This window comes from Schistocerca serialis, chromosome 2 (assembly GCF_023864345.2).
Source record: "Schistocerca serialis cubense isolate TAMUIC-IGC-003099 chromosome 2, iqSchSeri2.2, whole genome shotgun sequence".
NCBI classification, from domain to species: Eukaryota; Metazoa; Arthropoda; class Insecta; order Orthoptera; family Acrididae; genus Schistocerca; species Schistocerca serialis.
In genome coordinates, this window is record NC_064639.1 from 778,052,294 (window position 1) to 778,068,431 (window position 16,138).

At 36.0% G+C, this 16,138-nt stretch overlaps 1 protein-coding gene across 1 annotated transcript in view; it reads left to right on the plus strand.

The window, feature by feature from the left end:
* LOC126455701 (ATP-binding cassette sub-family C member 4-like) overlaps window positions 1-16,138 on the plus strand; it is a 285,023-nt gene that overhangs the window by 192,018 nt on the left and 76,867 nt on the right. Inside the window, exons 11-12 of the mRNA XM_050091469.1 lie at window positions 2,093-2,276; window positions 14,889-15,068. Of these exons, the coding sequence (XP_049947426.1) occupies window positions 2,093-2,276; window positions 14,889-15,068 (364 nt within the window). The remainder of the gene's footprint in view (window positions 1-2,092; window positions 2,277-14,888; window positions 15,069-16,138) is intronic.

Consider the following 16,138-nt stretch of genomic DNA (forward strand, 5'->3'; position numbering starts at 1 on the left):
TAAAACGTAACACTGACCTGTATGAAATGAGATACACATACATGTGGGTTCTTGTGTATACAGGGTGTTACAAAAAGGTACGGCCAAACTTTCAGGAAACATTCCTCACACACAAATAAAGAAAAGATGTTATGTGGACACGTGTCTGGAATCGCTTGATTTCCATGTTAGAGCTCATTTTAGTTTCGTCAGTATGTACTGTACTTCCTCGATTCACCGCCATGATTTCATGCGGGATACTCCACCTGTGCTGCTAGAACATGTGCCTTTACAAGTACGACACAACATGTGGTTCATGCACGATGGAGCTCCTGCACATTTCAGTCGAAGTGTTTGTACGCTTCTCAACAACAGATTCAGTAACCGATGGATTGGTAGAGACGGACCAATTCGGTGGCCTCCACGCTCTCCTGACCTCAACTCTCTTGACTTTCATTTCAAAGATCTTGCCTATGTAGAGATTCTTTGTGCTCGTATTGTGGATGGCTGTGATACAATACATCATTCTCCAGGGCTGCATCAGCCCATCAGGGATGCATGTATCCTCGCTAACGGAGGACATTTTGAGCATTTCCTGTAACAAAGTGTTTGAAGTAACGCTGGTATGTTCTGTTGCTGTGTGTTTCCATTCCATGATGAATGTGATTTGAAGAGAAGTAATAAAATGAGCTCTAACATGGAAAGTAAGCGTTTCCGTGCACGTGACCACATAACATATTTTCTTTCTTTGTGTGTGAGGAATGTTTTCGGATAGTTTGGCCGTACCTTTTTGTAACACCCTGTATATGGAACTCATGGTGAAATTTCAACGCCAAACTTGGTGTACATATGACTTACTGTCTTTACAAAATTTTGTTGGGCATAAGAAACTGTTAAGCACTACTATGAGTAGGGATGGGAATGGTTTCCTGTGTAAATAAGCATAGCTAATTAATCCCTGGAGCAGTTGTAATGAAACAGAAGGCTTTAACTATCAGTTTTGCGTGCACACTGCTTCATAGTTCAAGATGAAGTTTGTGCTTGATTTGGCCACTAGAGGCCATCCAGCTTGTTAATATGACAGCAGTTATGTGCGCAGCCTCCCAGCTGCACCCCTGTCAGAAACAATGTCTATGAAGGTGGGAGTGCAAGGCTCCTCTAGCCACTTGTGTGTTGCTAATTGTAGTGTACCTTGCCTTCCATGTGTGTGTACTGTTCGAGCAATAAATTATAGTGTTCTTGGGTTAGAACACATAACATACATAAGACTTACTGTATGGAGGAAAAAATGAATTGATGTGGTGTGAGTGATTGGGAATGATAATAACTGCATACAAAATATTGGATTTTAATCAAACAAGCTCTCTCTGAAAGGTTTATAATGCTTCTGAACACTCATTTCATTGCATAATTAATTTAAGAATTAAAATTACAGGATGTTGTTGAAGTTTGGTAAAATATGCAAGAATTTAACTAGAAAATGGCTTGGTAGAATTTAAGTTGTAGATTTATTAGTGCCAGTCTGAGGAGCCTGTGTTATTAGAGTAACCCATTGTCTAGTATTTGCTGCTTTATGTGGAATGTGCTTCTCTAATGAATTTTCTGTTAACAAATTACTAAGCCATAACCTACCTTAATGTTGCTAGTATGGACTATTTATCTGTCATACCGATTATTGTAAAATTAGAAATAAGATGTTGCTTTCCTTCTGTAGGTAACATTCCAGCAATGCTGACAGACAAATTTTCTTGATCATTGTTCTATGATGTTGAGTGCAGGAAAACATTTTACTATTATACTTGTTCAATGCGAGGCTCATTTACCTTTTCATTACATTTTTGTTCTTTTTCTCTGCTTTTCTTGCATACAAACAACTTAATTCTGAGATGATTGTGTTGATAAATAGTGGTTAGGTTTCCAAATAGTACAATTATGATATAGAATATTACACAGTAGAAAATGCCTAACTTCCGTATGAGCTTCTTTTTGTGTGATTTCCTCAATAGAAGCTAAATTACAAAAATAAGGAAATTGTGACTGATTGTGATTTCTCCTGCTCTTGTAGCAATAAAGCTGTTGTTACCCATATGATGTATTCAGTAACGTGTTTCAGGGCAGTATATCGTGAGGTTGACATATATCTTTTGGATGATCCTCTCTCAGCAGTGGATACCCATGTTGGCAAGCATCTATTTGAAGAATGCATCAGCAAATTCTTACGTAATAAAACCCGAATACTGGTCACACATCAAATTCAAAACCTGCCAGACACCGACCGTGTTATCATCATCAATAATGTAAGTTATAATTAAAAATGACATCAGTATGCCATGGCTATTCATGCCAACTGCAGACAATACTAATACATATTTAGTATTTCAGTCATTCCTTTCTAAAGGACATTTACTCATTAATGTATAAAATGTTATGATTTAGAAATGAATATCTCATGTGATGTTTTTAGTGACCCTATCAACCTTTTTCTTCTCCCCCTCCCCTTGCTCCTGCTCCTCTCTCTCTCTCTCTCTCTCTCTCTCTCTCTCTCTCTCTCTCTCTCTCTCTCTCTCTCCCCGTCTTTTCATTTTATTTTGCTATTATGTGGTGAATTGTACTGAAGTGGATCAAAGTTGCTAGCTCGACATTGCTAAAGTAAGCCTCACCCAGTTATTGTTGGGATTTATCACAAAAGAAGTCAGTGCCATAAAACTGGCTATAATGAAGAAAAGGCAGGCATGTAGAAGATGCATGGTAGTCATTGTTTATTGTCAGCATCATCCTCTTTTGATACATTACTCACCAGGAGGTTGGACTGTTTTATAATTATTATTATGCACTGGTTCATATATTTTTACATGGAACTGAGAATGGTAAAAATTCAGGTAATAAGGTGTCAGTGTGTTAACTATGTTCTGTGAGAAACCAATGAACTGCTCTACATGTGACAAATGCAGATGCCTTCTGCAGCTACCAACAAAACAAAGGACATAGTTTTGCACCATCTAAGCTCTTTGGAAACGGTCAGTTGCCCAATGTTACCACAGGAACAAACTACACCTCTTTCCGTTTGCATGTGACTTTTACTTCATCTGCTGTACTCTTGTATTTGGTCATATCCTCATTGCAGATGTTTTGTAAATTATAAATGTTTGAATACATTAATGCTTATGAGGGAAGTGGCTTGCTCAGCTTCATTGATCGTTGTTTAATGAGGTTGATTGCATAAAGGTGATTTACTCCTTACATTTCTTGCAAACATTTTCTAAGAAAGTACACCACAATACCAACCCTATTTTCTAAGTGTAACTTGTTAATTGCTTCATATGTTGACCTCCATAGAGGAATCATTATAGGGGTACTAATACGTGACTTCACAAATTACATTTTGGGACAGCTAAACAAGAAGATTATTCTGATGACTTATTTTCTGATCTTAGCTTCTTTAAAGAAAACATAAGGTAACATTCACAAAATTTCTCCACATGAATGAAACAACTCAAAATTGGGTAATAGTTGTTAAAAAATTCAAGCAAGTAATGAAAAATTCATGCAAAAAATAAACTTACGTTGTAATATGCTCTTTACATTTAAAGAAAGGGGAGGGGGCCACAAGTACATGCAATCTTCCACTCAAAAACAGAAGTAAAAGCGTATGTAAAAATAATCGAAACTCAAAATTTTACATTTTTAGAAGAGTGATGTACAAATTTCAAAACTATGGTGAACATTTACAGTCATTCATAAACAAAAACAGAGGAAAAACATAAAAATGATCACAGTATAAGTGGCAAAATAGGTAGAGACCCGAAGATGCAACTGCAACAAATATTTTATAGCTGTGTCAGATAAATTTACTGCGAGAAAGAAAGCAGGTGAAGTGGGCAAAATTCATAAAATTCTGTAAGAAACGTATCATATTCACTGAAGTAACATAGGAAGAAATTTCAATGATTCAAATCTAGATGATGATACTTTACATTTCATAATGCTCCGCAGTAGCAGTCTACCAAATCCACTAACACATATATTAAATATTGAAACAGGAGAAAATTTTTGCCATATTATTTAAAAGAGAGTACATAATATCCAGTTTTTAACTGTTTCATTCATTCATGTGTTGTGGCCTGTAGATTGCATGAACCTTTTGGGATGTGAAATGAGTCGAATTACACATCAATTGGCAGAAGCAGTCATTGCAAGCTATTATGGAAAGTATATTAACAACAAACTGCAGCTATTGCTAGTCTACTAACATTGATAATTATGGGACTTACTTCTAAATTACTTTATTGATCACACAGGATTTCACTCTGCATGGTGGTTGATGGGAGTTGCAGAACTAATAAAAGTTGAAGATGGGTTATGACTTTGGACTGATATTCAGTTGCTTTAGGTCTCTGGAAATCTTAGTCTTCAGTACAATGCAGTGTACACTGACAGTGTTATCACCATTCTATGTTCAGTAGCAATGTTTGTTTTGTGTGTGCGTAACTCCCCAAGTCATGTCTTCTTTCACAATCAAAAGTAGATGATATGTTATACTCACTGTTGTCTGCTAACAAAGTCAGTAGCAAGGGAAAGATATCTGTGCTGGTCAAGTGCCTTCAATTTCTATTGATCCTACTAGCCCCTAGTAGTCACTGTGCTAGATGCATTCAAGTAGTGTGTGAGTAATATATATTATTAGCAGAAAAGCAACTGCTCAGAAAATGCCACTGTTCTTCCTCTTGCTTCTCTTTTTATCTGATGCTTCAAACTATGTATGTATCTAACTTACACAAAAAGCTATCTACTGTCTATATAATGGTATGTTTGAAGCCTGCTACTTATAGAAGTATTTGTATTAAGTGGGTATTTATGTCCCAAATGCTAAATGTTATATAATAATAGCAGATACAAATTAGGAAACTTTGAGCCAACAGGGTGATTTCCAAGCTTGGTAAAGTCTTTGAAGTAATGGTAACAGAATTTTTGGTTGTTTTTAAAGTATTAAAATAGTACATTCATCACAACATGGGTTCATGGAAGAAAGGGGTGCCTATTGGCAACAACAGATTTTGATGACCATAATCTGAACTCATTTGATGACAGTCATAAGAACACAAGAGAAGAATTACGACATTGCGAATTTCTGCATAACAAAAATGAAAAAGATATACAGAAATAAGTAATTACTGTACTCATTAAGCAAACACCACAAACCTTAGGAGCTTATATAAATGAGTATATGAATTGTAGCCACTTTCTTTCTAATTTATTCGTTTATATTTAGACAGCAAAGTGTGAATAGCACTAAACAGCATAGTAACTAGTTATTGTTAACACAATATACAGATTAACTTTGTATAATTTTTTGTCTTTGACCCATGCCACATCCCTAAAGGTTCTAGTTCTTGATGGAATGTACAGAATATAATGGATGGATGAATGAATAGTGGAGATGACATAGATAACATGCACAAGAAAGTGAGATTTTCCTGCTGCACTCAATGAAAAAGTTTATTAATGAAAAACGTTGAAGACTGTATATAATATGGACTAAAATTCCCATGACTATTATTTATTTTTTCTATGTAGAAGTACACAAACATGTTATATAAAAAGAATTTTCACCATCAAAGTATATCAGATTGGTGTGCTGCTAAGATAAATGTAAACGTCCTTGGAAACATGTTTTTATAAAATTTAAGAATGTGGCAGTGACACCCTCTAAAGAAATCAGATCATGTGTCATTGAGAGACAGCGAAACCCACTTTCTGAGTAAGAACATTCATGAACATGCACTGCTAGGAAAGTTAATTACTGATGATAAAACAAAACATCAAAATGGAAATGGGGGTGCCAGGTGAAATTGGTAGAATGATTTTTCAGCTTAGTATCCAACATGTTAAAGAAAATAAAAGAAATAAAGATCTTTGAAGACTATCTTAAAAGGTATCCAATGGAAAAGTGAGTACTGGTAATCTAACCAAAACTAAGATAGGAATGGCATTCTTTGTGTGTAGGCCCTCTAACACACCTTGCTGTAAATGTGGGTTCTTATAATTATTATTGTAAATATACTTTAAATTCACTGAAATTATGACTCTATGTAGTGTAAAGTGATAAATATGGCATTAATTTTGTGAGGTCATAAGTACTCTACTGACAACATTTTCCATGTTTCAAAAAGTGTGCCATACCCAACAGTTGGTGCTGAAATGGGCAGAATGTGTTCACAGGTAGGATCTAAATAAACAGACAAATAAGTGTTTTATGCCCTGTATTATTCTTGAGTGATATAAATAGTTTAATGAAGACATGAAAGGACTCTTTTCAGGTGACACAAATTTATTGGTCATAGCTCAAAACTCATCCATACCTAACATGATCAAAACAGTAGCCAACCAGACTCAGTGGAGGATACATATGGCACATGCAATGTCCCCCCCCCCCTTCCCCCCACACCCCACCTCCTTGCGGGGCCACCCACATTGCCACCCACACTGCCTCTGCCAGTCATCCTGCATGCTACTCGTTTGTTTCTTTCATCAGTCGACTCGACTGAATTGAGTTATTGAGTAGTTGTACTTTCCTATGTACCACGCACGTCCACATCATCGGAATTTATATGTTTCTGTCTGGCACAAAGACTGCTAGCACATACCTACAAGAAAAGACTCAGCCATTCTGGTGACCTTGATACATTATTCTGTCTGGTGTTCTACTGTTTTCTTGTACAGAGAACCTTCGATACATAGCATTATAAATACAGAAAACTGCAATCATAATGATGATGCTATGACATACTGGAAAAGAATTGTTTTTATTCCAACACTGGACCATGTTATGACTGACATGAGAGAATGTTTTGTTGAAGAAAACATTTATTATTTAAAATTCAACATATTTTTGCCCTCACAACTACTGAAGCATGATGGTAATGATCTGTTACCTAAATTGAATCAGTGCTTAACTGAACTGCCATTCTTTGAAAAGCAAACAAGCATAAACACCCTTAATGATTGTGATTCTGTTATGCAAGCCTTGTCTGTTTGTCCTGGATCTGGCCATCCTACTTTCCACATGCTGTACAAAATATTTGCTCGTCTGCCTGCATCTATTGCTACAGTAAAAAGAAGTTTTTCAACACTGCGGTGTATAAAGACATGGCCGAGGTTGACAACAAAGGAGGATTGACGTAGCAGCTTACCTCTGTTGAACACTCGTCCTGACATTGATTGTCCTATTGATGACATAATTAACCAATTTTCTAGGAAGAATAGGTGCACAGATTTCATCATTTAAGGAAGAGAACCACAATTGTAACTTTCTTATATCATAAGTTGGCAAATGTCTTGTATATGTGTATAATCAGTTTAAATAAAAATTTCTTAAACTTTGCATGTGACTTGGTTATTTTTTTATTACAGTAAAAGTAAAGGTAGCTCAAGATATCTTTAGCACCCCCTTCTTGAGGTTTTTCTGACCAGACTTATTACTAGATCACAGCAGTGGTAGCATGTACCAACTGAAATTGGGGGCGTTCGCATGCAAATTCAAAACTGTCCATACATTTGAGAATTCTTTACAAAATTGCTGTGAAACACACCATATTTTACTACAAAATACAACTGTAAATGAAATAAATTAGCACCTGTATATGACAGAAAAGCATGCATATGTGTAGTTATTGAACACTAAGTCTATTCTTTTGTCTTTTTTTTAAAACTGAACAACATTGTAATGTTTCCAAATTAAGTACGCTCTGAATCATATTCTTTACTTTGGAGACTATTGCTAATGCACTCAACCTTAGTCTCAGTCATTCTGTTTTTGAAAAGTCTTGATCCTGTTCAGTGTTTAGAAGAATCTGTCAGCCTCAGCAATTGTCATAGATGTCAAGGACACAACTGTCTAAAGTTAGCAGCACATTTCTGTAAACATTGTTGCCATTTATGAATTACGAAATAAACCTCCAGACATTATACACACTAACACAATTTTTAAATATAACAGTTCATGAAATATATACACATATCCACATAAGGCAAAACTGCCACTGCATCACATGTTACATTTGCTATTTCAGTATTATCAAAATCATATTACAAAATTTCAGACAAACAAAAATGACCTGCTGGTACTAGAGATGGACATTACGAAATACAGTTTGTAAACTTTATCTCCAGATGGCTAACAGGCTTGATGGAGCCATTTTATATCTGGAGTATTTTTACTAACATAAGGATTCATCCTGATTAGATTTGATTAGATGTATTTTTTGTCCCAGTTGATTTGTAGTGAGGACATCCTCTGGGATGCAGAACACATCAGAAACCAAGAGTACACAATAAATATTTACAAAATAAGAGCAGATATTATGTGTATCTTAAACAGATCCCAAACAAAATTGCCCTTGTGGACGTGGAACTGGTAGAAAAAAAATTAAACATATTTATATTTAAAAGTATATAAAACTTGTCATCAAATATTAAATGTTCAATACACTTAGATGTATATGATAATATATGATAATTCTTAGGATATTGTAGCCACATGTCATCAATGAAAATATTTAAAAAAAATAAATAAACATTTTACACTACTTTCTTACAATGATCACATTATTGCACAATATTTGTGCAGGAAGCCAGATTATATGCAATATTCACATTATGTGATACTGTAACATCTGCTAAGAAATTGATCATTGGAATGGAAGGAGTTGGTCACCGATAGACTCCTCTCAAACTGAACTTTATTATTAGTTAAACTTTTTATGGCTGCTGGCATGTTATTGAAAATGTGTAGTGCTGAATAGAGGACACCTTTCTGCTGAATCAAAGTAAGTGCCTTTAAACCTTTGTGAAAGTAATTCCTATTTCTATTTCTAGTATTGATTCAGTGAACTGAGCTGTTGGTTTGAAGGGGGGGGAATTGAATGAGAAATTTCATTAAGGAGCAAATATATTGGAATAATTCTTATTGCATGTATCTGGTCTTGAAAAACTGTAGCTTGGCTTGTTGAGTTACCCCAGAAAATATAATTCCTAATGACATTATAAAATGAAAGTAAGCATAATATTTTTTTATCGCCTTTGTGAGGTAACATTCACATAGGAAATAGAGATTTGTTTAGGTGCTTCAGCAGTTCTGTTGCATGCTTTTTCCAGTTAAATTTATTATCAAGCTGTAATCTCAAGAATTTACCGGTGTCAACTTCTTCTATGTGCTTGTATTTATATTTTAGGCATATACTGACAGGCAACCTTTTACACGTACTGAACTGCATACAGTATGTTTTTTCAATGGTTAGTGACAGAGAATTGGCTAGGAACCATTTATTGATAACCATGAAAATTTCATTAGCCAACCTCTCTAAAGCTGTACTTGATTTACTATTTATTGCAATATCTGCATGGCCTGCAAACAAAACAAACTTGGCATCTGGTAATGTGACTGTGAAAGGTGATTGATATACACTGGAAAAAGTAAGCACCTTAAGATGGAATCTTGATGGACACCATGTTATTGGTTGTTCCCGGTTGGATGGTGCCTGATGATTTAATATATGTTTCATTCCTATTGAAACCTTTTGTTTTCTGTCAGAGATATAGAATTTAAACCATTTTGCAACATTTCCTGTCACACCACAATAACCCAATTAACTTCATAGTATACTGTGATTTACACAGTCAAATGCCTTTGACAGATCACAAAATAAACCAGTAGCCTGTAATTTATTGTGTAACAAATTAACTACATTTTTCACTGTTTAACTACATTTTGCAAGTTGTGATTTGGATAATATTTTATTTGTGTTCAGATGGTTAAGAAGATGACTGTATATTATATTCTCTGAAATATTTGAGATTGTGGGCAAAAGTGAAATTGGGTGGAAGTTTGATGGTATTTTTTTTAACTATTTTCTTATACAAAGTCTTAACTTCAGCACATTTCAACCGTACAGGAAATGTTCCACTGATACAAGACTGGTTACACAAATAACTTACAATGTCACTAAACTCAGAGACATAGCCACCAGTTTTTGATTTTAAGGATTTTAAGGTGGACATTACTTTCACTGGTGTTGTGATGCTCCACTCATACTATTGTAATCATTTTTAGTGACTTGTCTGAGTTACTCTATGGCAGCATCTACTGAACTCGACACCCCTGTCTTTTCAGTAACATTTATGAAATGCCTATTGAAAAGTTCAGCAACACTGCACACTTTTTTTGCACATGTACCATTTACTCTTAATGCTATGTAAGCCTTTTCATCTCTGGTTCCTCCAGTCTCTTCCTTCACTTTATCCCATTTTTTTTTTTTTTTTTTTTTTTTTTTTTTTTTTTTTTTTTTTTTTTTTTTTTTTTTTTGTCATCAGTCTACTGACTGGTTTGATGCAGCCCGCCACGAATTCCTTTCCTGTGCTAACCTCTTCATCTCAGAGTAGCACTTGCAACCTACGTCCTCAATTATTTGCTTGACGTATTCCAATCTCTTGTCTTCCTCTACAGTTTTTGCCCTCTACAGCTCCGTCTAGTACCATGGAAGTCATTCCCTCATGTCTTAGCAGATGTCCTATCATCCTGTCCCTTCTCCTTATCAGTGTTTTCCACATATTCCTTTCCTCTCCGATTCTGCATAGAACCTCCTAATTCCTTACCTTATCAGTCCACCTAATTTTCAACATTCGTCTATAGCACCACATCTCAAATGCTTTGATTCTCTTCTGTTCCGGTTTTCCCACAGTCCATGTTTCACTACCATACAATGCTCTACTCCAGACGTACATCCTCAGAAATTTCTTCCTCAAATTAAGGCCGGTATTTGATATTAGTAGACTTCTCTTGGCCAGAAATGCCTTCTTTGCCATAGTGAGTCTGCTTTTGATGTCCTCCTTGCTCCGTCCGTCATTGGTTATTTTACTGCCTAGGTAGCAGAATTCCTTAACTTCATTGACTTCGTGACCATCAATCCTGATGTTACGTTTCTCGCTGTTCTCATTTCTGCTACTTCTCATTACCCTCGTCTTTCTCTGATTTACTCTCAAACCATACTGTGTACTCATTAGACTGTTCATTCCATTCAGCAGACCATTTAATTCTTCTTCACTTTCACTCAGGATAGCAATGTCATCAGCGAATCGTGTCATTGATACCCTTTCACCTTGTATTTTAATTCCACTCCTGAACCTTTCTTTTATTTCCATCATTGCTTCCTCGATGTACAGATTGAAGAGTAGGGGCGAAAGGCTACAGCCTTGTCTTACACCATTCTTAATACGAGCACTTCGTTCTTGATCGTCCACTCTTATTATTCCCTCTTGGTTGTTGTACATATTGTATATGACCCGTCTCTCCCTACAGCTTACCCCTACTTTTTTCAGAATCTCGAACAGCTTGCACCATTTTATATTGTCGAACGCTTTTTCCAGGTCGACAAATCCTATGAAAGTGTCTTGATTTTTCTTTAGCCTTGCTTCCATTATTAGCCGTAACGTCAGAATTGCCTCTCTCATTCCTTTATTTTTCATAAAGCCAAACTGATCTTCACCTAGCGCATTCTCAATTTTCTTTTCCATTCTTCTGTATATTATTCCTGTAAGCAGCTTTGATGCATGAGCTGTTAAGCTGATTGTGCGATAATTCTCGCACTTGTCAGCTCTTGCCGTCTTCGGAATTGTGTGGATGATGCTTTTCCGAAAGTCAGATGGTATGTCGCCAGACTCATATATTCTACACACCAACGTGAATAGTCATTTTGTTGCCACTTCCCCCAATGATTTTAGAAATTCTGATGGAATGTTATCTATCCCCTCTGCCTTATTTGACTGTAAGTCCTCCAAAGCTCTTTTAAATTCCGATTCTAATACTGGATCCCCTATCTCTTCTAAATCGACTCCTGTTTCTTCTTCTATCACATCAGACAAATCTTCACCCTCATAGAGGCTTTCAATGTATTCTTTCCAGCTATCTGCTCTCTCCTCTGCATTTAACAGTGGAATTCCCGTTGCACTCTTAATGTTACCACCGTTCCTTTTAATGTCACCAAAGTTTGTTTTGACTTTCCTGTATGATGAGTCTGTCTTTTTTGATGTATTCATATTTTTCCTGCAGCCATTTCGTCTTAGCTTCCCTGCACTTCCTATTTATTTCATTCCTCAGCGACTTGTATTTCTGTATTCCTGATTTTCCCGGAACATGTTTGTACTTCCTCCTTTCATCAATCAACTGAAGTATTTCTTCTGTTACCCATGGTTTCTTCGCAGCTACCTTCTTTGTACCTATGTTTTCCTTCCCAACTTCTGTGATGGCCCTTTTTAGAGATGTCCATTCCTCTTCAACTGTACTGTGCTATTCCTTATTGCTGTATCTATAGCGTTAGAGAACATCAAACATATCTCGTCATTCCTTAGTACTTCCGTATCCCACTTCTTTGCGTATTGATTCTTCCTGACTAATGTCTTGAACTTCAGCCTACTCTTCATCACTACTATATTGTGATCTGAGTCTATATCTGCTCCTGGGTATGCCTTACAATCCAGTATCTGATTTCAGAATCTCTGTCTGACCATGATGTAATCTAATTGAAATCTTCCTGTATTTCCCAGCCTTTTCCAAGTATACCTCCTCCTCTTGTGATTCTTGAACAGGGTATTCACTATTACTAGCTGAAACTTGTTACAGAACTCAATTAGTCTTTCTCCTCTTTCATTCCTTGTCCCAAGCCCATATTCGCCTGTAACCTTTTCTTCTACTCCTTCCCCTATAACTGCATTCCAGTCGCCCATGACTATTAGATTTTCGTCCCCCTTTACATACTGCATTACTCTTTCAATATCCTCATACACTTTCTCTATCTGTTCATCTTCAGCTTGCGACGTCGGCATGTATACCTGAACTATCGTTGTCGGTGTTGGTCTGCTGTCGATTCTGATTAGAACAACCCGGTCACTGAACTGGTCACAGTAACACACCCTCTGCCCTACCTTCCTATTCATAATGAATCCTACACCTGTTATATCATTATCTGCTGCTGTTGATATTACCCGATACTCATCTGACCAGAAATCCTTGTCTTCCTTCCACTTCACTTCACTGATCCCTACTATATCTAGATTGAGCCTTTGCATTTCCCTTTTCAGATTTTCTAGTTTCCCTACCACATTCAAGCTTCTGACATTCCATGCCCCGACTCGTAGAACATTATCCTTTCATTGATTATTCAATCTTTTTCTCTTGGTAACCTCCCCCTTGGCAGTCCCCTCCTGGAGATCCGAATGGGGGACTATTCCGGAATCTTTTGCCAATGGAGAGATCATCATGACACTTCTTCAATTACAGGCCACATGTCCTGTGGATACACATTATGTGTCTTTAATGCAGTGGTTTCCATTGCCTTCTGCATCCTCATGTCGTTGATCATTGCTGATTCTTCCGCCTTTAGTGGCAATTTCCCACCCCTAGGACAAGAGTGTGCCCTGAACCTCTATCCGCTCCTCTGCCCTCTTTGACAAGACCGTTGGCAGAATGAGGCTGACTTCTTATGCCGGAAGTCTTCGGCCGCCAATGCTGATTATTTATTAAAATTTAGGCAGTGGCGGGGATCAAACCCGCGACCGAAGATGTTTTGGTTATGAATCAAAGACACTACCCCTAGACCACGGGTCATATACCCCATATTGTCTTTATTTTATCTGATGTGACTATTCTTTTCTGATAATGCAGTTGCTTTGATATCTGTATTACTATCTTCGATATTTTGCAGCATGTTTGGTAACTATCTATAGAATTTACATCAAAGCTGTTTCTGACTGACAGATATAGTTTCCTTTTTGGCTTACAGGATACCTTTATTCCTATAGTAATCTTGTAGATTGTAGGATATACAATATGTGATCTTTTAAAGAATACAAGACTCTTTCTTACTTTTAGTTTGTGTCCATATCTATACTTTCTACCCTATATCCATATTACTGCCCATATTTATGCTGATCTTCTTTGTTACTGCCCATCTTTATTCATAAATATCAATTCAAACGCAACTTTTTTTTCAAAATTTCATTTTCTGATGGCAACACAGAATTGATTTCCTTTGTATCCATCACATTCATACAGATACGCCAGCACGTTGTAAAATAAACCAGCGTTTTATACTTCAAGGCAATGCTACTTCAATTTCTTGTTTTTGATTCTGTTCTCATTTGTTTATCCTACAGTGTCCCTCTCTAAACTGAGAGTCATGCCTGACCTTCAAATAGAATCACTGAATAGTGCACTCCTTCTTTTTCATGCGTGAAATTTTCTTCAGTGAAAGAAATCCAGAGTCTGAAAGTCTCTCGCCTTCTCCTTGTATGTGTGTATGACACTCCAAGACAGTTGACTTTGTTCCATTTTCTTTCATTACAGAAGTATAATTTCATTTCTGCCATTGCCATCATATTATATCAGTGAAAAGAATGTGTTATCTATGGTATCCAAAAATGTTGATTATCTCTCAACAGAACTGCAAATTGTACATCAGAGGTAATAATTTATTTCATGTTTCTGGAAAATGAATGTCATTATTTCCCAAATTGCCTCTTTTTCCTCAAGCAAAATGCATTCCATTCATCTTGGAACTCATATTTTACTCAGTAGATTACAGACCCTCTTTTATCCTATCCAGCGTGTTTCTGGTAGTGCCCCAACAGAAATTTTGTTTTATGCCTGCATGCCGCATCACCATTACCATCCTCTCAACAAAAAGAAGCTGCAATCGCACTGATACTATCATTCCTCTCTACCCATGGGAGAAGAACACATTTTGAAAACAATAATCAATTCATTGATAGTGTACATACAACAGATTGCTCCATATTTAGTTTTATTCTGTGTCTGCATTTTCTGTAAGCATAGAACCAAATATTTACTGTCATTTTAGGGACGCATTGTGATCCAGAGTACATACGCTTCACTTATTCAAAATCCATCATCTGCTGCTGCACTAGTGTTTATAGAAGATAACAACAATGAGGATCAGCCAGAAGAAGATCAAAATCAAGAGAAGAATTGCAAACAGTTTGTAAGAGGACATAAACAAGCAACTAGAGCATCTATAAGGGTAAGTAAATATTCAGTATACTAATAGAAACTTTTTTATGAAGAATCACTGTTATGTACAATATGATTTTATCTAACTTAATCATAAATTCACATGCATGTAATGCAGAAACCTACATTATCTGAGTGCATAATGCCATTGTTTTTGAAATGCAATAATATAAATCCTAAATGATCCATGAATTTCATTAGGACAAAGGTGTATGAAAACCAAGCTGAATCATCTCTATGTAAAAAGCAGAGAATTTGGAACTGTTTGAACACTGCCAACAAACCAGTTTAAGCCTCTTGATTTCTCGGAATTGAAGGAAGCATAATGTCAGACACTTCTAAGAATTTTACTCTCTTAGCAAACGAACACAGTGCTTCATTTAACAGTGTAGAGGAAGTGTTTTGCTACAGTGTTATGACTGTGAATGTTAATTACATCACAGTCAGTTTTATTCTAAATGAACATTTTTAGATGACTGAAAATACACTGACAGTCTTTGTAACTAATCTTCACAAAGTGGTAGGAATGTGATGGCATCATAACTCAAAAATATCTAATTGTAATACATTTTTGAGTAATGACACAGCCACATTTCTCCTACTTTGCTAACCAGAAGAGATTTATTTAGAATGAAACCCATTGTGGTGTAAGAAACATTTCTGAAATACTTTTGTGGTGGTTTTTATTAACATTTACACTATTTGGCTGTGGGGCTCAAAATGATTAATAATGTGATGACTGTTTCACAACAATGTCACAAATAATATTTTTATAGATGAAAAGTCACACATCCTAAGAGAGCAAATGTGAATATCCAGTAGGTTTCGTAATAATGAAATTCAACTACTTATCTAATTGAAATCTGTATTTATACTCTGCATATCATTATAAAATGTGTGGTAGAGTCACATTTGTACTCTTCATGAGATGAAATTAGAGTGAAGATCCTATAAGGGAAATATGAAATAATTTGAAATATGCCATCCATTTGTTCCAAAACTTCACATAGTTGCAAAAATAGCTCTTTTGATAGTCTAATAAAGACAATATTTTCAATCACTGTTGTTAGAGTAGTAACA